The sequence below is a fragment of the Magnolia sinica genome, chromosome 10 (assembly GCF_029962835.1).
Source record: "Magnolia sinica isolate HGM2019 chromosome 10, MsV1, whole genome shotgun sequence".
Lineage (NCBI taxonomy): Eukaryota > Viridiplantae > Streptophyta > Magnoliopsida > Magnoliales > Magnoliaceae > Magnolia > Magnolia sinica.
Genome location: NC_080582.1, coordinates 7,631,923 through 7,659,615, shown reverse-complemented (window position 1 = coordinate 7,659,615; position 27,693 = coordinate 7,631,923). Strand labels below are relative to the sequence as shown.

General features: G+C 40.5%; 1 protein-coding gene and 1 long non-coding RNA gene across 2 annotated transcripts; one reads left to right on the top strand and one right to left on the bottom strand.

Annotated features, from left to right (window-relative positions):
- The first annotated feature begins 279 nt into the window (after positions 1-279).
- On the top strand, positions 280-27,693 carry LOC131257897 (protein transport protein SFT2). Its single transcript, XM_058258827.1, has 4 exons — positions 280-716; positions 22,729-22,996; positions 24,800-24,904; positions 26,763-27,693. The coding sequence occupies exons 1-4, from the start codon at positions 517-519 to the stop codon at positions 26,871-26,873; spliced, it is 684 nt and encodes a 227-aa protein (XP_058114810.1). The 5' UTR covers positions 280-516; the 3' UTR covers positions 26,874-27,693.
- LOC131257898 (uncharacterized) lies at positions 1,728-7,253 on the bottom strand. The gene is made up of 2 exons (XR_009177696.1): positions 7,115-7,253; positions 1,728-1,940 (listed from the first exon to the last, which is right to left on the bottom strand). It is a non-coding gene; the product is annotated as an uncharacterized LOC131257898 (long non-coding RNA).

The following is a 27,693-nucleotide window of genomic DNA, read 5'->3' as shown; positions in this document are numbered from 1 at the left end:
TCTTTCTTATGTGAAATTTGAACACCATTTTATTTCTCTTCCTAGCCATCTAACTTTAATGCCACAAATCTGAAGGTCAGTAACCACTTATCAAGAAAAAATTCCAAATATTAGTCCATCCACTTCAAGAAACAATATACAAACGGTCTAGATTACCTCTGCATGGGTCCCACTACTCACACATGAAAGTCCATGTACACCGTGCAGAAAATGCAAGCCAAACATCAATCATCTTGTCATGAATCCGGTGCACGTTAGCAACCACCCTGAAGAATTACGCGGTGTGCGGAGTACGCATCCAATTACCGCCAATATTTCTTCCTTCTTAGATCTCTACCCTCCATTTTTCGCCCGTCTCCGTCATTCCGTTCCCCACTGCCACTGAAATTGGAGAGAAGATCCGTACGGACACCATAACTCCGGCACGAATCCCGACGCATCCTTCCCTGGCCTTTTCCAGTTCCAGATCTGAACATCCTTTTTCCTCTCTCTCTCTCTCTCTCTCTCTCTGTCCAGATGCAGAATACAGCGCAATCTTGGTTTATGGGGGGCCCCAGCAGCAGCGAGCAACAGCAGTCGTCGTCCCTGCTCGCCGATTGGAATTCCTACGCTGCTTCCAAATCAGCTCCCGATGACGGCGGATCTTCGAGCCTAGGTTTCGATCTCGAAGCGGCTGTGCGGACCGCCAACGATACGGTCACCGGAACTTTCAACGTGTAAGAGACGATCTTTATCAGGAAATTCGAATTCCAGATCTTTTTCCTTTTAATTTTTCAGTTTGAGTTGATTCTGTGCTTGTAGCGTTAGAGAGCGTGAATTCTCGTCGTGGAATTCTGTGTCCGGAGTTTTGAAAAATGAACGCTTGGTGGACTCTTAAGAGATCTGGACCGTTCATCAGATGGCCCCCACATTGGATGGGACATAGCTTGAAAATCGCACTCATCAGACAACACTTACCCTCAGTACATGAATTTTTATCATCGAATATTGATCACTGCTTTGTTGCTAGTAACTTCCATCCAGTGTTAATTTTGAGCTATGAACCCTCCATCATTAGGGCCTACCTAATGAACAGTCCTGATCTTGTTGACCTATCCCATTTTTAGGTTGTTTGAATGTTAGACGTGGAATTCTATACGTGGGATGGAAATAGAAGCTGGCTGCTCCATTTATTTTATTTATTTGAATTGTGCAAATTTTGTGAAGTGTAGATTTGAATATGTTTCTCTGCCTTTCTAATATTTCTTGCATTTGCTAGCTGAAATTCGTTGAAATTGCATATTTTAATGAGCTATGTGGATCATTATTTTATTTTTTGAATTTTGTTTCTCTGTCAAAATTGTTATATTAAATTACCAATTTGCTTGCTTCGTCATCTACTTTTTAGTAATTTTTGCTGCTTTGGGACAATGTGGAGCATGAATTCATTGTGATATATTAAAACCTCCTTTTGGACGTGTGGTTTATCTCATGGTTTTATGATTTTTTTTTTTCCTACTTCCTTTTGAGAAAATACTCCTTGCTAGCATGTGGTTTGAGGCATGTGTGGTCAATCTCTTTCTCCATCAGACTGCATTCTGGTGCTTCTGGCTACATCAGAACTTTCTCCCTTTGCTGTATCTCTTCTTTGTAGAGCTCTTGTTATCCATATGAAAAGAGTGATTTTTTATTTTTATTTTTTCCTTTGTTTCTTCTGAATGAGAAGTGATTTTCTTGTCTTCTATTGCTTTTTTGAAAGATAATGAGCTTTTATTGAAGAAGAAAAAGGAAAACAACAAAACAGACAACAGACAGAGGTGCCAAGGCGGTGACCCAGCTACATCCCAAGAAAAAGAAAATTACATCTTACAAGACTTGAAAGACAGGAAGCCCATTCGATCACAAGAAGTCTTGCCCTTTGGGAGGTTCGCTTCATCTATTTCGGTTTGTTTGTGAAGCACCTTGCGTTTCTTTCTGTTGCGCAGCACGCCAACAACGCAGTGAGCCTAGATCCAATCTCAAGTCTCACCCACAAACGATAAACAAGAAGAAATATAAACTAGAAACAGATCAAAGCAATCCAAACAAACCACAAGACAAGATATACATGGAAAAACCCCAACCTAGGGTAAAAAACCACGGATGCAAACTTCCACTATGAAGAATAACGAAGATTACAAGGCAATATACTAACCTCTCCCTTGGAAGTACAGAGAAAATCCCTTGCCCACACTTTAAAAATATTTTCAAATATTCACCTTAACCCTAGAATAGCCCTAGGGACCCCAATTTATAGTTTTGACAACTTCCTTTTCGCACCCTTACGAAAGGCGACACAGAAATCCGCAGTCTGCGTCAGATTCGGAAACGAATCTGCGTAACCACGACCGGTCGAGCGGACTACACGACCGGTCGTGCATGGGCCACGACCGGTCAAGCACCTCAGACCCAAAAACTGATGTTCGCTGGAGTTCGAGTCGTGCCAGTCTACGACCGGTCGAGTGGGCTCCACGACCGGTCAAGCAGGGGCCACGACCGGTCGTGCGCAGCCCCAGATGTGGCTCCACTTCTCAACAATCTCCCACTTGGAGACACATCGCCATAAACCTTTGTCTTCTTCATCCGGAGTGCACCACCTTCCCGTCTTCAAGCCTGAAGATCAGTCAAAGCTGAACAGAGCTTCAGCTTCTCCCATGTAACCGCCTTGGTTAGCATATCCGCAGGATTCTCACTTTTATGAATCTTCTCCAAAGCAATCGATCCATCTTCCAATAATGAACGTATGAAGTGATATCTGATGGCAATATGTTTGGTCCTTGAATAAAAGGCTGAATTCTTAGCCTAGTGTATTGCACTCTGACTGTCATTGTACAGCTTGCAATCTGCTTGCTTCTTACCCAACTCCTCCATAAAACCTTGCATCCACACCATCTCCTTGCACGCTTCTGTAGCCGCAACATATTCTGCTTCCGTCGTACTGATAGATACTATCTTCTGTAACTGAGAGACCCAACTGACTGCAGCACTACCCAGAGAAAAAACATAACCTGTAGTGCTTCTTCTGCTGTCGATATCTCCTGCCAAATCTGAATCCACGTAGCCTTGTAGCTTGATTTCCGTTCCACCATAGCATAGCCCTACATCCTTAGTACCTACCAGGTATCTAAGGATCCACTTCACAGCTTCTCAATGTTCCTTCCCGGGGTTGTTCATGAACCTGCTAACAACTCCCACTGCTTGAGCAATGTCTGGCCTCGTGCTCACCATAGCATACATGAGACTCCCAATAGCTGACGCGTATGGGACTTTAGCCATGTAGTCCCGTTCCTCCTGTGTCTTTGCACCTTGCTCCTTAGATAGCTTGAAGTGCTTGGCTAATGGAGTGTTAACCGGCTTAGCACCTCCCATACTGAATCGATCAAGTACCTTGGCTATGTACTCTGCCTGTGACAAAACTAATTTCTTGTTTTTTCTGTCGTGCTTTATACTCATGCCTAGGATTTGTTTTTCAGCTCCTAAATCCTTCGTGGCAAATTCTCTAGACAGTTGTCTTTTGAGATCTGAGATGTCCTTCATGCTTGAACCGGCCACAGGCATATCATCAACGTACAGAAGAAGGATGATGTACGACTTATCAAACTTCTTCAAATAACAACAATGGTCTGCATGATATCTCCTAAAACCGTTTCCCGACATGAAACTATCGAACTTCTTATACCACTGCCTCGGGGCCTGCTTCAGGCTATATAGACTCTTTTTCAGTCTGCACACCTTGTTCTCCTTTTCTGGTGCCACGTATCCTATCGGCTGATGCATATATCTCTTCTTTAAGGTTCTCATGAAGAAAGGCTATCTTAACATCTAGCTACTCTAGATGTAAGTCCTCTGTAGCCACTATACTCAAGACCATGCGAATCGTAGACATTTCAGTACCGGTGAAAATATTTCAGTGAAATCGATACATGTCTTTTGTTGAAACTCTTTCACAACCAATCTAGCCTTGTACCGTTTCGAACCATCGTGCTCCTCCTTCAGTCTGTAAACCCACTTGTTATGAAGAGCTTTCTTACCCTTGGGTAGAGTGACTAGCTCCCATGTACTATTGGACTCAAGAGAGTCCATCTTCTCATCCATAGCCTGCTCCCACTTAACCCGTGTATCCGACTGTAATGCTTCTTCAAAACACTCTGGTTCACCATTATCTGTCAGCAGTAGATAATGTAAGGAGGGTGAGTATCGGACCATGGGTCTCCTCTCCCGAGTAGACCTCCTCACAACCGGTGTATGCAGCTCTGCCTCATAATGCTCATGTGCATGATCATCCTATGGCGCTGTAACACCCGTGTCCTGTAACTCTTCCAACTCTACGAATTCTTTTTTCTCGGCCTTATTTTTCTGCACACTGTCTTTATGCATCACTTTTTCATTGAAAACTACATCCTTGCTTCTAATGATTTTCCTGTTTTCTGCATCCCAAAACTTATATCCAAAATCATGCTGCCCGTAGCCTATAAAACATGCACCTCCTGGACTTTGCATCCAGCTTGTTTCTGTGCTCTGCATCAATGTGAACATATGAAGTACAACCGAACACTCTGAGATGTGCAAGGTTCACTTCTTTCCCAGTCCACGTTTCTTCTGATAGCCCACCATCCAATGGTGCTGAGGGACTTCTATTGATGAGATATGCGGCAGTATTCACAGCATCTGTCCAAAAGGTCTTGGGTAACCCTGCATGTAACCTCATGCTCCTGACGCGCTCAAGGATGGTCCTGTTAATGCGCTCAGCCACACCATTCTGTTACGGTGTCCCTGGAATCGTTTTCTAATGTTTGATTCCATTTGCTGCATAATACTCCTCAAATCTCTTAGTAGAGTACTCTCCCCCATTATCAGATCTGAGACATTTTACTGTTTTACCTATCTCGTTTTCTACCATAACTTTCCACTTCTTAAATACATCAAACACATCAGATTTATGTTTTAAGAAATAGACCCACAGTTTTCTGCTAGCATTATCTATAAAGGAAACAAAATAACATGAGCCACCAAGAGATACCTATGCCGGTCCCCACACATCAGTGTGTACAAGCTCCAACAGATGCGTCTTTGGAGCGCGTCCCATCTTCTTGAAACTTACCCTCTTCTGCTTACCATACACGCAGTCTTCGCAGAATTCTAAGTCAATAGACTTTAGCCCTGGTAGCTTCCCTTTTGACAATAACACTTTCATCCCTTTCTTACTCATATGTCCCAACCTCTGATGCCATAACTGCCCATTCACCCCAGTTGATGCGACTGCGAGTGAACTATACGATTTTGAAGTCACGTACAAAGTACCTTCCTTCTTACCTCGAGATATCACCAAGGAACCTTTTGTGATCTTCCAGGAATCACTGGTAAATGTTGTCACATAACCGGTATCGGCCAACTGCCCCACTGAGATCAGATTCCTTCTCAAACTCGGTACATGTCTGACATCCTTCAATTTCAACACCATTTCGTCTTTCTGATTTATATGAACGTCTCCCTTTCCAACAATACTGCACGGCTCATCATCACCAAGGTAGACTTTCCCAAAGTTACCTGACACATAATCACACAGAACTTCCTTACATGAGGTGGCATGAAACGAAGCACCCTAGTCTATGACCTAAGACTCATTCCTCGCATCAAGAGACAAGATCAATGCCTCTGTGTCACTCTCCTCAAATAGATTCACTGAATCATTCCCACCTTGAGAGCTTCCTTCTTGTTTCTTGAGCACCTTGCAATCACGTTTCATGTGCCCCTTCTTGCCGTAATGCCAACACCCATCTTTGTTTTTCGGTCCCTTGGACTTCTTTCTCGACTTAGAACGCCCGTGTTTATTACCTCCTTTGTTCAGTGATCTTCCTCTTTCTTCAACGTTTAGAGCATTTCCTGAATCCCCTGAAATTCCTGATGCCTTTCTTTTAGATTCTTCGCTAAGAATTAGACTGGCCACATCATCAAATTTTAGCTTTGTCGATCCTGAAGAATTGCTCACAGCAATCATCAAACCATCTCAACCGTCTGGCAAACTGGATAAGATCAATAACGCCTTGACCTCATCCTAAAAAACAATGCCAACGGATTCCAACTGGTTGGTGACTGTCTTGAACTCGTTTAGATGTTCAGCCACGCTCCCACCATCTGACATCTTCATGTTGAATAGTTGCTTCATAAGATGAACCTTGTTGGATGCTGAGGGCTTTTCATACATGGTAACTAGGGCTTCCATTAATTCTTTTGTAGTTTTCATCTTGGATATGTTGAAGGTGACGCTCTTAGACAAAGAAAGTCGGATCGTTCCTAAAGCCTTCCTATCTAGTAAAAACCATTCATCATTTGCCATCTTTTCTGGTTTCTTCTCTTTTCCTCCTAGAGGAATATAGAGGTCCTTCTGATACAGATAATCTTCCATCTGCATCTTCCAGAAGGCAAAGTTTGAACCATCAAACTTCTCAATTCTAGTTTTCCTTTCTTCCGTCATAGCTCCCAATAGAACTAAAACCAATATCTTTGATACCAGTTGTTGCGCAGCACGCCAACAACGCAGTGAGCCTAGATCCAATCTCAAGTCTCACTCACAAACAATAAACAAGAAGAAATATAAACTAGAAACAGATCAAAGCAATCCAAAGAAACTACAAGACGAGATATACATGGAAAAACCCCAAACTAGGGTAAAAAACCACAGATGCAAACTTCCACTATGAAGAATAACGAAGATTACAAGGCAATATACTAACCTCTTCCTTGGAAGTACAGAGAAAATCCCTTGCCCACACCTTAGAAATATTTCCAAATATTCACCTTAACCCTAGAATAGCCCTAGGGACCCCAATTTATAGTTTTGACAACTTCCCTTTTGCACCCTTGTGAAAGGCGACACAGAAATCCACAGTTCGCATCAGATTCGGAAACGAATCTGCGTAACCACGACCGGTCGAGCGGACCCCACGACCGGTCGTGCATGGCCCACGACCGGTCGAGCACCTCGGACCCAAAAACTGATGCTCGCTGGAGTTCGAGTCGTGCCAGTTTACGACTGGTAACGACCGGTCGAGTGGGCTCCACGACCGGTTGTGTGCGGCCCCAGATGTGGCTCCACTTCTCAACACTTTCCTCCCAAACAGCCCACCAAACTACCAATAGAGTCATTCTCCAAAGCACCATCCTTGTCTTTCCAAAATGAGCACCGTGCCAAGCAAATAAAAGGTCACCCACCATTTGTGGAAAGGACCAATGAATCTGAAAACTTCTCAAAATTCCGCCCAAATAATGCTCACAAAAGGGCAATGGATGGAGAAGTGGTCAATAGTCTCCTTGTCATGCATGCATAGGAGGCAAATGTTCTGGAGAATCTTTAGTATGACATCCTCATTTGGTAATTATTTGATAGTAGTGGATGGGATTTTTCAAGTAATCACCTAACCCACAAATCCTACAGCTCCATCCCACTTTTGTCTTGACGCAGTTGTTATATATCTTTATTGAAGCCATGACTTGCACAATATCTCAATCTGGCCAAGAGGTAGAATGTTGGCCAATTCCAGGTGGTAATGAGAGGGAAAATGTTTCTTTGGGTTTTTACTTGTTTTGTCTCATTGGAGGATCTAAAAGCAAAGATTTAAAATTTTAAAGGCTTAAGAGTTGAAAATTTATCAAGTTGGTAAGTATTCAGTGTCTAGGTTTCTAAGTGAGTGCCAACTGATCTTGCTTGTTGATTTATTAGTTTTGGATGTAGAAGACAGTTATGGCCAGTTCACTATGGGTATTTTTGGCCTGAGCATGGACTAGTAGATGAATTTGGTACACAATTTGTCTTTTAGTTGCCAAGAAAGATAACCCAAGATCCTTCAATGAGGAACGTACGCATAATTAGAAGGTGGGTTGGGTTGTTGTCTATTGGCTTGTCAATGGATGTTGAGACGATCTGGATGTTTTTCATTGTGCTCGCTTTGTAACATTAGTGACATTGACAATAATAGTTCCTACTTTGAATATTGAGACACCTTTATAGGCTGAATGAGTCGCAAGGAGGAAGATGGTGGAGTACATCTGGAAATATGGATGCACTGAAGAACACCTAGAGAGAAGCCCCCTAGGTTGTACCTGAACCATGGGCCATTTATGCCTCCATGAGGTCACCGATTAGGAGAGCCTAGTGTTTTAAATAGCGTGTAGCGTATAGCGTGGCGTTTGACCCTCTATAGCGTATAGCGTATAGTGTAAGCTACACAATCCTTAATATTTTTAATTAAAATAATAGAACATATGATAAAATTTACAAAATGCATAATTTCTATGAGTTCTTGACTATGAATCCAGATCATCAACCACATATTTCCATGCAAAATCCCTCTCTTTGCCTTCAGACATCTCTGAGTATGACTTCTTTTTTATTTATTGAAACATCACAAATTCATGATATAGACCACAATTTGAATGGTCCGGATTGATCTAAGTGCTCTATCTATGGTATGGACCACAATTTGGATGGTCTGGATTAATTTAATCTAGTGCCATGTGTCATAGGTATAAGTCATCACCATTTTAAAATAGGTGTTTAACTAACATAGAAAAAACACTTTAAAAAAATGAGATTTCAGGCAACTTACGCTATCCATGCTACACGCTACGCTATGCTACATGCAGCGTAGCTTACGCTACATACCTTGTAGCTTACGCTACCAAGGAATTATGCTACATGCATACGCTATGTAGCGTTTTCGCTACGCTACGCTACGCTACGTTGCGTACGCTACAGCGCTACTGAAAACACTGGGAGAGCCAATGTAAGCGTTCTAGAGGGGGATCCCTTGGTCGCGAGAATAGTACTTCTGCTAACCAGAGATCAACATGACTGGTGGAAATCGTTTTCTTTCCATCCAAGGATGCCCAATGCTGGGACCTGTTTTAGCATTTCCTACCAAGGTATTCAAAAACAGTTATGTAACAACTATAACGTAATAGTAACGGTGGGAACCATTGCACGTCATGGGGCTGTAATGGCGATATGGAAACAAAAAACGGACCGTAACGGTTTGCTACAGGTTATCTTTAAAAAGAAAAAAGAAAAAAAAAAAAAAAAAGAGGTCTGTTACGAGATTGATGCAGGTTTTTTTTTTTTCCAAAAAAAGAAGAAGAAGAGAGAGAGATCATAATGGTTGTTAAGGCCCGTATCATAATGTTAATGGTGGTGGTTGTTATAGCTATTGTTATCGTTATTGAATACCTTAGTTTCCACACCATGAGTTTTGGAGGATTTAATGGTATTTCGGATTACATCTGCAGACACCGCACCTTGCGTGGGATGACCAATTGCAATAGGATCCTAACCGTGATAACTTTCGAAAGTCCGCTTATGTTCACCCCAAAAAAGCCCCAAACTAAGCTTTATTCCATATCTAAACTAGGCGCAAAACTAAGCTCGATTTCATACCCAAATAAAGCCCCAAATCAAGCCATTCCCTAAGTCTAGCCACCCCCAAAATTTAAGCCCAATTCAAGCCAAATTTGAGCCAAATTCAAAATATAAGTAATAAATGAGCTATCACCTCAAATTGAGTGTCATGCTCTCTATTTTCCTAAAATACGACTCACACTTCTCGAAATTGCTAGAAATATTATATTCAAGAGGCGCATTAAGGGGAGGCTTAACAAAGGGAGGGCACATCCAAAAGTCAATTATCCATCTAAAATGCCCCTTATACTTCTCAAATTATAAGAATTTCCTACCTCAAGGTGTATCAGGGGAGTGCATATTTGGGGGAGAACACATCCAAAAGTCAGCTCTCCCTCAGTCCTTCTAAAATGCCCCTCATACTACTTAAATTATAAGAAATACCACTTCTAAGAGGTGCATCAAGGGGAGGCTTATCTAAGGGAGAATACATTCAAAAGTCCACTCTCCCCTTAAAATGCCTTTGGATTTCTTCTTAATTACATCCTCTACCACTCTAAGGGCTATTGAGAGGATACCATGCGGCACCTAACTTTATTATTCAATCACAAGGCATCATTTGGCATGTTTGCCCCTCATCTACTTTCATATTACCAAGTTGTCATCCCCACACCCATAAATATCCTTCACCTCCTTCATTCTCAACACACACTAAGAAGGGAGGAGGGAGAGGGCTCTCATCCAGTCCAATCATTCATTTTCCAACCTTAGCCTATCTAGCCTAAGCCTAACCCACCTTACCCAACTAACCTAGCCCATCCTGCCCATCCTATTGACTCAATCTAACCCATCTTGCCAAACCAACCTAGCCCATCCTGCCCATCCTATTGACTCAATCTAACCCATCTTGCCAAACCAACCTAGCCCATCCAAACCATATAAACCCTGCAATATAATCTAGTTTCAAGTCACTCACCCAATGCCTAGTTCATATCCATGCCAATCCAACTTGTTCAAAGCCATCGTTCAACCAATACAAGTCATCTCAACGGTCTAGATCTTGGGGAATAGGGTAGGGGTTGCGGATATCCAATCATCTTTTCTACTAAGAGTGTTGGGTCTTTTCTTCCCTCTCCCCCATCTCCATTATGCTGGTCACCTCAAGTGGTACATTTACTATTTTCTTTTACTCTGCTTATAATTAGTGGTAATACTTATTCTCTTTCCAACCCCCTTGCTTCTTTAATCTATTCGAGTGTACGCTTTGGGGCTTGCTAGTTTTTCCAGAACTTACCACATCAAAAACTCGGACGAACTAGAATATTTTCCTTTTCTTTATCGTCTCTCTTACGTAAATGGGTCTTGGCAGATCGCTTGTGTTTCGATCCCACACTCTCACTCCGGAGTTGGACATTGCACAATGCATCATTCATCATCTTCATCATTCTTATATTTAGCATTTGCATAATCATATCCCTCCTTAACCCTCTATTTCTCTAGTCCATCCAAGTGTATGCTTCGGGGCTTATCGGTTCTCCAGATCTTGCCACACCATAAACTCGGAGTGATCGGGGTATTTTCTTCCTTTCCTTTATCGTCTCTCTCAGGTAAACGAGTCCTGGTGGATCACTCGTGTTTCGCTCCCTCCCATTCTTGAGTAGGACATTGCACCTTGAATTCATTCATGTTTTCCTTTTATTTATCGTCTCTCTCAGGTAAATGGGTGCTGGAGGATCGCATATGTTTCGATCCCTCACTCCCGCTCCTGAGTTAGGCATTGCGCTATTACATCACGCATCATTCATTCCCTTACACCATTCATTTGTCTTAGAAATTAGGATAATTTAATCCCTTGAAACTCACTAAATCCCACAAAGTAGAGACCGCACTCATGTGCGAACGAAGAAAGTGCCTAAAACCTTCCTTCCCTATCATTGAGGTCCCTTACTTTGAATCCCGGTTCGCTAATTAGGAGTCATTATAAAACAAAGGATCCTCGGATTCTCCAATACCTAAAAATTCTGCAGGGTCTAGCCGACTGCAAAAAACTAACTTAGCTGGCTAGTTGCAACTCCAAGTCAAATATTTCATATCCCAAATCAAATCATAAAAGCACACGAGGAAAAGCCTGAAAAGGGCCCCCCGTGAGCGCGATGCCAAAATACAACATTCAGAGAATGGTGACTTCACTGGGGAATTGAGCCTTGAGACTGTAGACACCCCACCTATGAGTAGAGTTGTACATGAGTCAAGTTAGCTCGGTCAGCTTGCTCAACTCGCCTCGGCTCAAAACTAGATTTGGATCAAGTTAAGTTGGTTTTTGGAGCTCGAAAAAATTTCGAGCCAAGTTCGAGCTTACCCGAGCCCAACTCAGCTCGGCTCGAACCTCGACCGGCTTGGTGATTCGATCATTTTGATATTGATGTTGCTCGCTGAGTGTTTGATGAAATGCCTTAACAAAGTGTTGTTTCTTGGACTGATATCATATCAGGGTATTCTCGAAATGGGTATCCAAGTAGAGATTAAAGAAACAAATCCCTACAGAAAAAAATAGAAAACTTTACGTTATAAGAGTGCCCTCATATATTGATCTTGATGTTGCTCGCTGAGTGTTTGATGAAGTGTCTGCAAAGCGCTCTTACTGATTTGCATTCGAAGTGTGGAAGATTGAAGATGCAATCTATGTGTTTGAGAAAATGTCGCACAGGCTCGAACTTGGCTTGAGCTAGCTCGAGTTGCTAACCGAACTAAGCCGAGTTGGCCAGTCAGGCTCGAGGACCAAGCTGAGTCGAGTTCGAGGTGGGGTTGGCTGCTTGCCGAGCTGAGCCGAGCTATGCCAATCTCGACTCGTGTACAACTTCAGCTGTGAGTGAAGGCTAAACGCTAGGATCACTCTCACGGGGGCCATTTTTAGGCTCTTGCTCGTATGCTTTTTATTGCTTGACTCGGGATATAAAATGTTTGACTTGGAGTTTTCACTAGACAGTTAACTCCGATTTTTGCAATTTGCTAGACCCTGCAGAATCTTTAGGTATATGAGGATCCTTTGTTTTATAATGGCTCCTGATCTAGGATTCAGAGTAAGGGACCACACGAGTACAGTCTTTACTTTTTGGGATTCAATGAATTTCAAGGGATTCGATTGTCCTAACTCTGTAGATAGATTAATGATGTATTGGTTGAGTTGTACACGAGTTGAACCGAGCTAAGCTTGGCACAACTCGGGTAGCGGCAAACCCTAGCTCCAACGCGGCTCGGTTCGGTCCTCGAGCTTGACTAGCCAGCTCTGCTTCGGCTCGGTCAGCAGCTCAGGCCAACTTGAGCCGAGTTCAAGCTTGTGCGACATTTTCTCAAACACATAGATTGCATCTTCAATCTTCCACGCTTCGAATGCAAAATCAGTAAAAGTGCTTTGCAGGCATTTTATCAAACACTCGGCGAGCAACATCAAGATTAAGATATGAGGCCAACCCTACAATGTAAAGTTTTCTATCTTTTTTTTTTGTGAGGATTTGTTTCTTTAATCTTTACTTGAATACTTATTTCGAAAATAACCCGGTATGAGGGCAGTCCAAGAAACAACACTTCGTCGAGACATTTCATCAAACACTTGATGAGCAACATTAAGATCAAAATGACCGAGCCACCGAGCTGATTTGATCCGAGTCAAGGTTCAAGCCGAGTCGATTCGAGCTTGGGTAAGCTCGAACTTGGCTCAAAATTTTTTCGAGCTCCAATAACCAGCTCGACTTGGTCCGAATCAATTTTTCGAGCCTAGGCGAGTCAAGCTTTTCCGAGTCTACTAACTCGACTCGTGTACAATGCTTGCTACAGTAGTGGAATGCCTAACTCAGGAGTGGGAGTAAGAGATTGAAATATAGGCGATCCACTAGGACCCGTTTACCTGAGAGTGACAGTTAAAAAAAAAGAATGATGTGATAGTGCAATGCCCAACTCAGGAGTGAGGGATCGAAACATAGGTGATCCAATAGGGCCCATTTACCTGAAAGATATAATAAAGAAAAGAAAATGTTTCGGTCAATCTGAGTTTTTGATGTGGTAGGATCCCAAGAGCCATTAAACCCCAGAGTATACACTTGATTTGACTAGAGAAATTGGGAGGTTGAGAAGAGATGTGATGATGTAGATGTGAAATGCGAGGATGAAAATATGTAAAGGGTGCAATGTCCAACTTAGGAGTCGGAGTGGGGGATCAAAACACAGGCAATTTGTCAGGACCTATTTACCTGAGAGCATGGTGCACCATTAAGGGGCTGTAAAGGCCATTATAGAAAGGTAAGGTGGCAACCGTTACATGTTAAGGGTCATAAAGGCCGTAATGGCCCTGTAATGGATTGTTACAGGGCTGATATAGTTTTTTTTTTCAGATTTTTTTCAATTTAAATATTAAAAAAAAGAGGTCGTTACGACCCCCATAACAGTTGTTACACCCCGTATCGTAAAGGTAATGGTTGTGGCAGTTACGGCCACCATTACTGTTGCAGAATACCCTGCCTGAGAAAGACGGTAACAAAAATTGCTCCAGTCGATTCTAGTTTTTAATGTGGCAACATCCGGATAATTGACAAGCCCCAGAGCATGCACTTGAATAGACTAGAGAGGCAGGGAGGCTGGAGAGAGAATAAATGTTGTGACTAATTATAAGCAAAGTTTTTTTTTTTTTTTTTTTAAAGGCAATAAATGGACCATGTTTGGTGACCGGCAAATGGAGATGTGGGAAAGAAAAAAAAGTGGCCCGACACTATTTGTAGAGGAGATAGTCGGATGTCTTCAACCTCGACCCTACTCCACAAGATATAAATTGTTGAGATGACTTGTATTGGTTGGATGATGGTTTTGAACGGATTGGATTGGTTTAGATGTGAGCAATGAGCTGGATTGACTAGATTGGTTTGGATGGGCTAGGCTAGTTGGGAAGGATGGGTTAGGCTTGGGCTAGATGGACTAAGCTTGGAAAATAGGTAGCTAGGTTGGATGGGAGCCCTCTCCCTCATCCCCTCTTGATGTGTATTGAGAATGGAGGAGGTGAGGGGATGACAACTTGGTAATATGGGAGTAAGTGAGAGGTAAAATGCCAAATGGTGCCTTGTGATTGAATAATAGAGTTTGATACTAGATAGCATTCCCTCATTAGTCGTTAAGAGTGGTAGATGGTGTACTTAAGAAGAAATCCAAGGGCATTTTGGGGGAGAGTTGACTTTTGTATGTGTTCTCCCTTGGATAAGCCTCCCTTTGATGCACCTCTTAGATGTGGTATTTCTTGTTATTTTGAGAAGTGTGAGGGGCATTTTAGAGGGGAAGTTGATTTTTGGATGTATTCTCCCCCAAATATGCCTCTCCTTGATGCACCTCGAGATTGTTATTTCTTGTATTTTGAGAAGTGTGAGCGGCATTTTAGATGGATATTTGACTTTTGGATGTGCCTTTCCTTAGTTAAGCCTCCTCTTAATGCACCTCTTGAATGTAGTATTTCTTATAATTTTAAGAAGTGTGAGGGGCATTTTAAGAAATTGGAAGGCATGATTCTCAATTTGAGGTGAGAGCTTATTTATTACTTAGGTTTTGAATTTGGCTAGGCCTAGGGAATGGCTTAGGATTTGGCTTGGTTTGGGGCCTTATAGGAGTATGGAATTGGCCTTGGTTTTTAGCCTAATTTAGATATGGAATTGAGTTTAGTTTGGGGCTTTTTAGGGGTAAACATGTGCAGTTTTGAAATGGTTCGGATCCTGCTATAATTGGTCATCCCACGTAGGGTGGGGTGTTTTCAACATCACATGTGCATTAAAAAGTGGTTTGCCCTGTGAGAGATTTGATAATATGACAGTGTATACGGACAACACATATTCAAAATTTTATACTCTTATAGGGCTGTGTTGGAAAAGAATGGATGTGTACAATTTACCAATTATGATGGCACTTGTAGAGATGACATACACTAACTCAAGTTAAACATTCCAACTATGGGACCCATTGTAGATAGATCGTTGTCATGCAAGGCCAATTAAACAACCGAAACCTCTAGTCAATATGTTTGTGAATTTGGACAGTTGACTTCATGAATTGGAATGAGCAATGTCGAATTACTACTCTCTCAAACCAGGTGAACCTGAGTTACAAATCCAACGAATTGAAAAACAAACTAAATGAATCTACCTCAAGAATTCTTGAAATTAAAATGTTTTGAACTACGAACTACAAAATGCGAATTAGTTGAATTGTGATTCAGGTAACTACAAGAAGAAGCAAAAGCTCTCTAAGGCAAGGTGTTCCATGTCCATTATGATACAGCTGTAAAGGCCGATACATATAGGTAACGGCTGTAACCCGTTACACAATACAAGTGTGAAACGGGGCAGTTGGTTTTTTGGGATCGCATCAACCAGTACGGGGGTTGTAACGACTGTTACAAGGCATAACGACCATTACCCCTATAACGGTCGAAAAACAATAACTTTTTTTTTTTCCTATTTAATCCACTTTTTTTTTTTCTTATATCAAGAACTTTCCTAGATTATTTTACAACAAATTTCAACAACTCTTACTATAGCTTTTAGGATTAAAATCGTAGATTGAAGTGATTGCTTTAAGGGCATTTTATTTTTTTACAAAAAATCAAAAAAAGTGGTATGAATGCTTTTTCTTCTTTTTTTTTTTCCCTTTTTTTCCGATTTCTAGTTTTAATGCTTGATGGTGATGTGTAAATATTACAGTCATAACCATGTTCATAAATTCACCAAACAACCAGATACAACATTCTCACCAAAAAGCGAACCATTATGCTACTATAAACATGTTAAAAAAAATGAATACAAATTTGGAATATTTACATTATTTTCGATTTTCTAAATATTTTTCAGAATTTTTTTGGGCAAAAAAATAATAAAATCAACCGTTACGGAGGTTGTAAATGTCATTTTGCCCCCATATCGGCCGTTATAGCCGATACCCGTATTGGTAACGATAGTGACCGTTACCGATATGGAATACCTTGCTTCAAGGGCTTTTAATGACCTTTTCTTTTGCCTTCTTGAGTTCACAAATAGCAGAGTGAACTTATGAAATATTGGGATGTGATAACATGAGCATCATCAGGAACTAGGTCTTTCAGGATTGTCAATTACTATTGGTGAAATTCAAGTCTTGGTGATCCTAAATATTATTTTTACCATGTTTCAGGTGAAGCAAGCATTTCTGCCGATTCCCTTGCTAAAGGATTTTATGGTTGACATCTTATTAATTTGTACTAGGGAGTCACTTCTTTTTCTGATGTTATTTATTTATACTTCTCCTTCTCTAATAAAATTTGTAACTTGAAAAAAGTTCATAATCAATGTCAAGATCAAAGTGGGTTCATGTTGAACATAGGTCATTTAGAATTTTCTTCTATCACTTTATTCCATTAGATTCGTCAACTATTTGCATCACGGGATGGGGAAAAAAAACAATGAGCATGAAAGTTAGTCTTAGGAGCCATCTACCTGAAGTGCTGCTGCTTTCACTTCTAACCCACCAGCAACTACTGGTACCACAATTCAATGATGACCATATTTGGAGGAATTATCATGTGTTGCTATCAACATACCATTTAGCTTGCTAGGTAAAAAATCCATATGCGTGGGGCCCACAGTTCTTTTGATCTGAATCATTGATCTAATGGGCCTCACCTTGCATGGAAGAACCCTGAAAATCTCCAGGACTTGAAGATTTTAACCCTTCAATCTTTCAATTGTTTCCAGTCAAAGGTTGAGCCTTGTATTTTCTTCTCAACTGTCAATTTTTAGGCTATTGATTGAAGCATTACAATCTTTTGATTTGGAAGATTTTAGGCATCCTCCATCCATGGTGAGGTGATGCAGCCTAGAATGATCAACGATCAGGACCTTAGCTGCATGATCCTTCTAATAAGGTGTTTCTCCCTTTTTGAATTGCACCAGGAAACGTGCTCCTGCTCCCTGCTTCTAGCCATTTATACTAGTTAACATTTTGAAACAGACTCTTTCCTGCCCTCATACCTGAATCTGTCGCTGCTTTGTTTCACACTTTGTGCAACTATAATCAACACACCCAGTCAATGAGGAAGCTTTGCATCATTTATTCATTGACTGCAGGGTGGTAAGATCGCTTTGCTGCTCCTTCCTAAATTTGTTTAGTATAGTCGGGCCTTTCAAATTTCAATGAGAAGGTGGGAGAGCTTTTCAGAAGTTGGGGTACTGCCGTACGATAGCAAATTGCACATCTGTTGATGGGCAGGACCTCCCATGTTTAACATATCAATTCTGTACTGGTTGTAGCTTTTTATTATTTCTCATTCTAGACATTCTAAAGATAATCTTTGAATAAAGTATTTTTTATGTTTTGGTAAATATAAAATGTATTTTAGAATAATTCAATATTACTTTTGGGGTAGTATTATTATTATTTGGGTGTTATTGAATGCTCGGGTTGAAAGGTTGTACTGGTATAGTACCATGCAGTTTGCTGAAGTGGAGGCAAGTGGGTCCCATGATTTCATAATCCAAGCCCACTGTAGATGGTCCATGCACCAGAAAATCCTTCGTGTTGAAAGAATCCTAACCCTAAAATAGGTGGTCGAAAGGTTATACTGTTATAATACCATAGGGGTTAAGTTTGCATAATTGAGGGCAACTAGGGCCCATGATTCAGTTATCCGAACAGTTGATACTAGGTGCCCCACTGGATGGCCCATGAACCAAAAGTCCTCTGGCTTGGAAGAATCCTAACCCTTCTGATGCAGGACACATGATTTAATCATAGCATGCAACATGGAGATTATGAAAGAATTCACAAAGTAATTCAATTAACAAAGATGTTAACCCATCACATAATTAAGAGTAAATAATAGGAAATAAAATCTGATTCAACTTAAACGACATGCCCGCATGTTAAGAAATCACATAAATCAATTAGAATCAGGCCCGATGGAAGGATAAAACTTCCAATTTAGCATAGGCACATTCCACACTTAAGGGACTAACTTGTAGGATCTATGATTAGGGTTAGGAAGGGGAAAATATGAAATTTGGAAAATTGGAGTTCATGAGAATTGGGAATTTTGGAATTAGGTTTTTTTTTTTTTGGGAAAAGATGAAATTAGGAATAAATTGGGTGATTTGATTAAGGGGATTGATGGATTTTGGTATTGGTAGGGGAATTATGGTTTTGGATGAAGGAAAGTTATGGATTTTGGGGTCCTCAATGGTTAATTTCGGTTCGGGAAGTTGAAGAAAAAGATGATTTAGATGGTTTTGGATAGGAATGGAAGAAGAGAGATGAAGTTTTTTGAAAAAATACCTCTTTTGGATAGAAATGAAGATGATAGATGGAAGCCTCACACCTCCATTGAATGGAGAATGGAATCATACCACACCCAAGCTCCAAATCACATGGAGTATTCTTCAAATCACATAAAGAAGAGAAAACACAACTTTTTTTCTTTTTTCTTTTTTTCAAAATAATGGCATTAAGGCTCCACACACCCCATTTTCTTTTTTATAGTTTCAGAAAAGACCTTTTACAAAAATGCGCTATTTGATAAGATTCTCAACATAAAGACACTTAATAAATTAAAAGTTGTACTTAACTCTTTAATGTCAACACAAATATAAGTTATACAAAAAATAACGAAGCATGTAGATAATCTAAATAACTAAACTATTTTGTGGCCCATGGGGGTCCACAGTTAAGATGTCTGATGATGATGATCCAACGGTCTGATTATCGTGTCTATCAAGCTACTATATGCAGCCCGCATGCATCTTCCCAGTGTGGGGCCTTCAAATATGCATGGACATGCACGTGGGGTCTCCAACGTAGCTAGGAATGTGAATTGGGCCAAGTGAGCCCCATGTAATGGTCGTGTAGTGAAGTAAAAACTGAATATTATGTATCTAGGATCTTCCAATCTAGGAATTTTTGGTGCACAAGCCATTCACAGTTGGGTGCCATAGTAATGGTTTGGCAATGCAACCATAGCACACACCATGATTAAGGCATCCAACCAGTGGTTGAGTCTCGGCTTTAATGAGGACATCCAAGCATCATACTAGAGGAGCGCTAAGCTAGTCTCCTTATGGCTACACGATCATTACATGGGGCCCACTTGACCTTATTCACATTCCTAGCCATGTTGAAGACTTTACGTGCATGTTTGTGCATCTTTGAGGGCCCTACACTAGGAAGATGCATGTGGGCTGCTTATAAGAGCTTGATAGACATATCAGACCATTGGATCGAATGGACATGATGATCGGACCGTCGGATTTCAACCGTGGACCATTCTGATGGTTGGGTCATCATCATTAGACATCTCGATCATGGACCCCCATGGGCCATGAAATAGTTTAGTTGTTTAGTTTGTTTACATGTTTTGTTATTTTTTGTATGGCTTATATTTGTGTTGAGATTAGGGAGTTAGGAATAACTTTTAATTCTTTAAGCGTCTATGTTGAGAATCTTATCTCAGAGTGCCTTCTTGTAAAATGTCTTTTCTGAGACTATAAAGGGTTGGATGTTCCCACCCTAGCTATTATGGATGTTATGAATGAAAGAGATTTCTCTCATTTTGCTCTGAGATTGAGAAAAAAAATTCATCTTGTGATTAGATTGGTGGTGTGAAACCACGAGCGATTCCCTAGTTATCTTTTCTAATCCTCTCTTATGAACGAGGTATCTTCTTCTTTTCTTTCTCCATCTCTTCCTTTTTTTTCCCCTTCTTTGTTACCATCCAAAACCTAAATCGACCCATCCCAAGCCCAAAACTGACCACAACCTTGTATGGTGGCCCCCTTGTCTCGTTATGAATGCTCCTCCCTTCCCTTTGCTTCCCTATTAAAAAAAAAACCCTAAACTAATTTCACCAAATCCCAACCCTAAAATTTTCAAATTCCAAAATCCTCAACTTTTCCAAACCCAAATCCCCAAAATCTGAAAATCCCTTGTCCAAATCATAAATCCCTAATTCCCACAACCTCAAACCCATATTCCCAACTCTACAAACCCTAAGTCCTAAAACCCTTAACCCAAAATCTGAAATCCCAACCCGAAACTTCCCAAAACCTCAACTCTAATGTTCCAACCTTAATTCCTCTTAGCCTAGATGCCCCTAACCCATTTTCCACATTCCCTAACCTTTTAATTGCCCTAACATGGCAAAACTCGTTCAAGACACATGATTTCCATTAAATCATATTTAACCCTATGCTAGGATGGGGGTTCTATCTCCCATAGGTCCTGGTTAATCAGTTATTTATGAGATTCGCATTGTGGGACTGTCATAGGCTTGAATTTGGACATGTCATAAATCTGAAATTTCTGAATTTATGGTAAATTAGCTTTATTTTGTCGTTCCATTGCTCTAGTTAATCCGTCTTTTAATTTCATGGCATCATATTAGGTTAGATCATTCTGGCCTGTATCAAGCTTCCTTTTAATCTTATCTACAGATCCCACAGGATCGTTGCAATGGAAGATTTGGACAAACTGGCCAATCAGATATATGGGCCCACAGGGTGGTCCTATCAGTTAGTGCCCATACGCGTGGTGTAGTCAAAACATGGTGCACAAGTTCATAGCTTATTGGAGTAAGTGTCTTGTTCGTCAAGTTCCCCTACAGTAGTAAGCATTTTTGTCACCGATACTGTGGGGCCCAAATCCACAATCACTAGGACCATGTTGGATCCATAATCTTACAAGTAGATTGGCCAGGTGTCTTGATCGTGGCCCACTTGGTGCTGCTTCATTTGGATCATTGAACCATGGGCCCAAAGTGTACAAACAGAAAATCTGGAAGGTTTTGTATAAGCTTTCAGTCTTAGCATTGTGTAACACCTCATTATTTTATATAGATGCTTCTTAACTGCTTGTGCTTTCTAAATTTTTGTGTGCCTCTGTTCCTCTGTTTTAAATGCTCCCTTCATGCGACTAGAGACAGGCAACAATAGGCCACCTGTACTCTTATGAAATTGAATAACGATGATGAGATGCACATAAAATTGCATGGACTGTTAGTAAAAGGGACCAAGGTTGTTGTATGATGTGTTGTTGTAGCAATGATCTTGACCATGGCGTTTATAGTATAGGTGGCCATGTTATATTGTGACTTTATTGGCCTTCACATTGTTGTGATGGCATTTTCCAACAAACCAGACTGCCTTTGTATTGTGAAAGATTGCGCTTGTTTGCATGCAGTTAGTCCAGTCACTAAGGAGATGTGTATGGTTTGTTTCATAATTTGTGCATTAGTTGCAAATTGTGGGGGCAAGCAGGAGTATATTTGGGTACAGGAGCATGGAAACATTAGGTTTAAAAATATAGACAATGTAAGCTCTGTGGAAGCAAGAGCAGGAGCATGAACATGGAGTGGGAAGGACATCTGAGGTAAAAAGGTTCCTGAAGGCCGCAACTGGGTGTTAACTGCATTTGCAAATTTGTATTGGAAGGTAGTATATAAGTGTGTTTAATTTGTTTGGTATGAATCACTGTGCTTGTGTAACTATTCAATTATTTCTCAGAAGTTATCTATTTCAAAATTTCTTTTCAATCCATGATCATTTACAGATACAGAAATGACAGAATAGGATGACAAGAATGAATTGCATGATAATTTGGTGTTATGCCTATTTGCACTTTTACTGTGCAGAAACTATCACTGTTCTGATACATTCTTTTACTTTTATGGGGCCGAGTTTCCTATTCGATGCGAATAGGGAACTTCCCTATTTGATGCCTAATCTGTTCACGTGCCCATGATTGGTTTATCAAATCCATTGATCTGATTGGCCCCCATCTAGGATGAACCATGCCAAGAGAAATCTTTTTATTTGATCAACTCTTAACCTTTTTCATTGCTGGAATGTAAATACATGGTTAAGAAAACAATGCACCAAGAGTACACATTCAACGGAGAAAAGATGAGATTTGATGGTTAGTATCTCCCAATTTGGGAGAATTTTTTAGCGTGGTTCGTCCATGATGGGTAATATCAGGTTAATGGCTTGGCCCCACTTGTGAAAATTAGATATCAAATGGGGAGTTTCCTATTCGCATTTAATAGGAAATTTGACCTATATTTTTCTATATGCCCCATCAAGACAACTTTCCTTGAGATCAATTAAAATTGTCCACTTGATTCAAATGCTACAAAGAAGTTCATGTTGGCATTTTTCCTTTATTCCCCGTGACAATCAGTCTGTATAGCTATGAGGCGGGCTGCTGGATTTAATTGCTTCTCCCATGGAAGTATTAGCGGATTCACCATCTGTTGTTTTGATCTTTCCTAGGGTTTCAAAAGGAGTGAGGGACATACCCGGCAACTTGCAGTCGGCCACTAGCAGTGTTCCTTCTGGGAAGTCGCTCATGTACTTTGGGCTGTTCCTGGCCACTGGCATTTTCTTCATTTTCATTTCATTCACCATGTTCCTTCCAGTCATGGTGCTGATGCCTCAAAAGTTCGCTATCTGTTTCACTCTCGGTTGTACCTTTATCATCGCATCGTTCTTTGCCCTCAAAGGTCCAAAGAATCAGCTTGCGCACATGTCATCACGAGAGGTATCTCAGCTCCTCCCACCTTATTTGATCAGTCTTTTTTTCTTTTTTTGCACCAATTATCATGTAAGTGATGTAGCTAGTATTTGTGTAACATTCTTTCTTTTAACTTGTGCTTGGACACATCATTAGATTAAATTGCAATAATTGGTGTAATAAAGTGGAAGTGTCCAAAATGTAACGACATATTGTGGGACTGGGCTCCACATTGTAATTAAGTTTTGTTTGGAAGGAACATGACTGTAATTAAGTGCATTTATCAATTACCATATTGCTGAAGCTACCCCTCCATTGGAACTAACAATTCTTGGGAGTGGGAATAACATTTCACTTAACAAACAGGTCCTGATATCGTGCAAAGGGAAAAGTTCAACTTGTAATTTAAGAATGTTGAAATAAACATTATCATTGTGCCGATTATATGTCCGTCCCTTTTTTAGAACAGCTGCATGCTTGGCTATATTGCCTAAATAATGATGTTATGTAATACCAAAGTAACAGTATGATTTTGCTGGGAATCAGGCTAGTTTTGGGTGGGATATAATGAGAAAAAATTGTGTTTTCGGTAGGATATTTGAATCGGGCCAGTTTGGAGATCTGGTGTGAGGTATTATTGGTTGTATCTTGCTAGGGTTTGAGCAACTTTGAAATCAAAGGGCATGATGAGAAATAAATGCACCAGCCTATGCTAGAAGGCTGTGTAGTACCTTTCTCGTTTTTAATTTGTACTAGTGGAGCCCATATTTCAATGAACCAAAACATTGGTACAACAGGCCTCTCCGTGGATGAAGACAAAATCCCTTCAGGTTGGAGGATCCTATTCATATAATATTTGACCTCTCTCTTGGCTGAATGTGAACTGTTGCTGTATTCTCTCTCATAACTATCAATTACTTGACCACTTATTGAAGGGTTAACATAATGCCAATCTGAGGGATTTTTGCACATGGGCCATCAAATCCTATGATATGAACTGTTTGGATCATTGAACCATGTTTCACACTTGCATTCACTTGTACTTGGCCCAAGCACTGTATTTTATAATGCCTCTTAGGGAATTGGGGAAGGTCTTTTAGGTCCACCACATTGAGATTGACTACCAATCAGGGGAGCAGATGATTGAATTTTGTATTTGAGCCATATGCCTTGGATGAGCTGATGGAACAGAATCCGATGTTATCATTATGCTTTGAGCTCTTCTATTGCTTGGATGCAATAGGATTTCAGATCATACTCTCCCCACATCTGCGAGATCTATGCTGGTCGTCAAGTGTGCTCTGCCATGTTTTGTACTGTGTAAGTCTGACCAGTCTGGTATCAAGTGAGTGCACATTTGAATGTGGAATGCTGGTCTTTTTAACCATCCATTTTTTCATATGTGTAGTCAACCAGTTAAAGGGACCTGGCTGAATTTTGGGCCAGGGAAGATACACCATGGGGTCCCCAAGATTAGTGGCCCTGGCCCAGATCTTGGGCATGTTCCAAATTGGCTTCTGTGGGTTAATAGGACTCAAATCCTACTCGGACAATTGTCTCTACTGAGCTTCTATTTTCACATCCGTTTGTTTTGGCACCTGGGCATTAGAAAACATTCTTCGCATTACAGCATGGAGTACGTTCCTTGTTGCAAATATATAATTTGAGTTCTATATAATATACTTTGCAGCATGGATTCTGTTTCTTTGTGCAAATTTTTAGTCAGTTGAATTTTCTCTACTTGTAAAGTATTATGCTTTTCACCAACCCAAACAAAAATGGCAATAAGAAATTAATTTGCTTCTGTGGGTCTGGCTATGCTTTTGGCAGAGACTTCCTTTCACTGTGGGATTTATTGGCAGCATGGTGGGTACCATATATGTGTCCATGGTGCTTCACAGCTACATCCTCTCTGTGCTTTTCTCTGTGATACAGGTATTCACTTCCTTGTCTTGACGTTTCTCTGGCTTTATTCTTCTTTTACCTTGTTTCTTTATTGGTTAATGACCCTTTGTGTGTGTGTGTGTGTGTGTGTGTGGTAATGCTTATTGGTTAATGACTGCATTGCCTGTTATTTTATCGTTTGCACATCCTGGCTGCCTCTTCTTTCTTCCTTTTCTCAATGATCGGCTCCTTTTATTTGTTTCCTTACCCATTTCATCCCTTTACATGCTGATACAATTTACAATCACCAAGGACCTTGAGCAACTGAAAGAATTTCAAGTTTTTTTCTCCACATGGAATGGAGCCCTGCTAAGGCTACCTGGAGAGTAGGATGTTGAGTCCTTTCTCCACATGTGCTCATGTGGCATGCATGGGAGATCAAATTAATACATCCATCAGGATGGCCTCACCATGTATGTACCCAACGTTTTCTGTATCGTTATCGCGTAATGTATCACACCCTTGGGATACAGATACATATCGGTTATCGCATGGGATATATCGGTTGTATCGCGTAATGTATTATTGTTGTTGAAAACATAGGGAAATTGATCAAATTTTTCAATGAAAATTCAGGGATTGTTAAAAAAAGACATCAATACACACTTAGAAATCAAAACATCACAAAAAAACAAGTGTCATTTATAAGTTTTGTTTGTATGGGGTCCTAATCTATGCATTGTCTAACTGAATTGATGCAAGTATATTCAATGTAAGAAGGCATGTATGGAAATGCAAGCAATACATTCAAAAGCAAGAGAAGAAGTAGAAAACTAGAAATATACATGTGAATAATATATGTGGCTATGGCTCAGATCCACGTAGAGCTGCATGGCGGCTCAAAATCAGCATCTCCATCTCAATGGGGCTGGGCATAGTACTGTTGCTCCACAAACCGACAAATACTGTGCTTAGGTCATGGTAGAATGATACCAGTGAAGATACTCTCTCTACCATAACACTGGTACTCATCCTCTCCGATTTGAGAAAATTTGTAAAAAAAATCTCCAATTTTATGAAAAGCAGCCCATCTTCCTCAAATCCCAAAATTAGAATGTATGTGACAATGATTTCATCAAACACCTTAAATACTCTGAAATAGGGGCCAATTGATCATTTGATCGAAGGAGTTTGGATTTATTTATTTTTTTCAATTTTTCTGCCCTCAGACCTAGACTTCCCATGTGTTCATGCGATATTTGTTGATATGAAGTATTTTTTGTAAAGGATTAGTCACAATATTTCACAATATTCATGCGATACAAGAAAATTTAAACACTACTTGTGTATTTCGTATCGTATGGGTGGAGTACAAGAGATATCGTGGGATATATTGGTTGATATCATTAATATTGAAAACATTGTATGTGCCATCGCCTCAAATCAGCTTGTCCAGTCATCTGATGGGACAGGTCTGTGGACGAACTACCCATTTTTTTGTTCACATGTGACCCACCAGTGCACCAAAGCAGCCTGATTTTTTATGATGGCACATCCACATTGAGGAGCACTAAATGAACGACCCGGATCATTTAAACACGAACCAGTGGGAGCCTTCTCTTGAGAAAATTTCAAATTTCTGTGTGCTTCATATCAGTCCATAGGAAATCAAGGATGTTAATAGGCTCTCTTCTAATTTAACAAAAGTGAAAATTTGTGAGTTGGCGCACACAATCTGCACTGAGATTCGTGGCACACATATCTCCCATCAGCCAGTAAATGGTGGTCAGGAATTCTAACATGCATTTCAGAGTATGGGGGTTTGAATTGAAATGCTTGCTCACTAGATAATGTGCTCACTGTGCAAATTGATGCTGAGCTCTAATAATTTTGTTTTTCCTTGATCTAGGTCCTCTCACTTTCATACTATTCTATTTCATACTTCCCGGGAGGATCTGCTGGACTGAAGTTCCTCTCTTCCACTCTTACATCTTCAATACTGAAATGCTTTGGAAGGTGACATCAATGTTTTTTTCGTTTCGTTTTTTTTTTTTTTTTTTCCATTTCTTTCTTCAGGGGTACCGCCAGTAAGATATAAAATGTTAGATATACTCAGCTGTAACAGTGATCAGATTACTCCTATATTTCTTTTGGTTGCTTTGTTTGCTTCATATCCATTCCTTTTTGAAACGCAAATCTGATTTTACCTGCCATAATTAATTGGCGGTGTTGTTGGAAGCACTATCCAATTGAATTGCGAAAACTAGTTTAAATTAATGAAAAGAAAAAAAAAAAAAAAAAAAGGAAGACTGAAAGATGTGGATCCGTTGGAGACTCGAAATTTGTGATGCAAACGAGAAGAAGATGAAGAGGAGGATATCCTGGTGAAGGCCCAGGCCTGGACCTAAGAGCAAGCCTGGATCCGAAGTGGGGCCCAAAACAGTTTTCCATGGGGTCCAAGAGTTAGTCCAACGGCAGCTTCAGCATAAGAGTCCAAACCTCCAATGTGGCTAGAGTTGTGGATGGCTTTTGAGCCTTTCCATTGGGCCCCCTATGTGGATCCCATTTAAATCTTTATTTAGAGTTCCTTGCTTCTTTTGGGTGGGTTAGGATGAAAACAATCAAGTGATGAGATTGTAATAGGAAACTGGGGGTTTTTTATGGTATATGAGGCTGATTAGTCACCTGCAGAGAGTTTTTGAGATTGGAGACTATTTTTCTGTTCTTTGGAGGAAATGTAGAGATGGATGTTTTGGGTTTTGGGAGACTATTTTACATGTCAAATTGAAGGGCATCTTCTCTCATTATTATATTGCTTGTGCAGTCCTGTTATGTTTTAA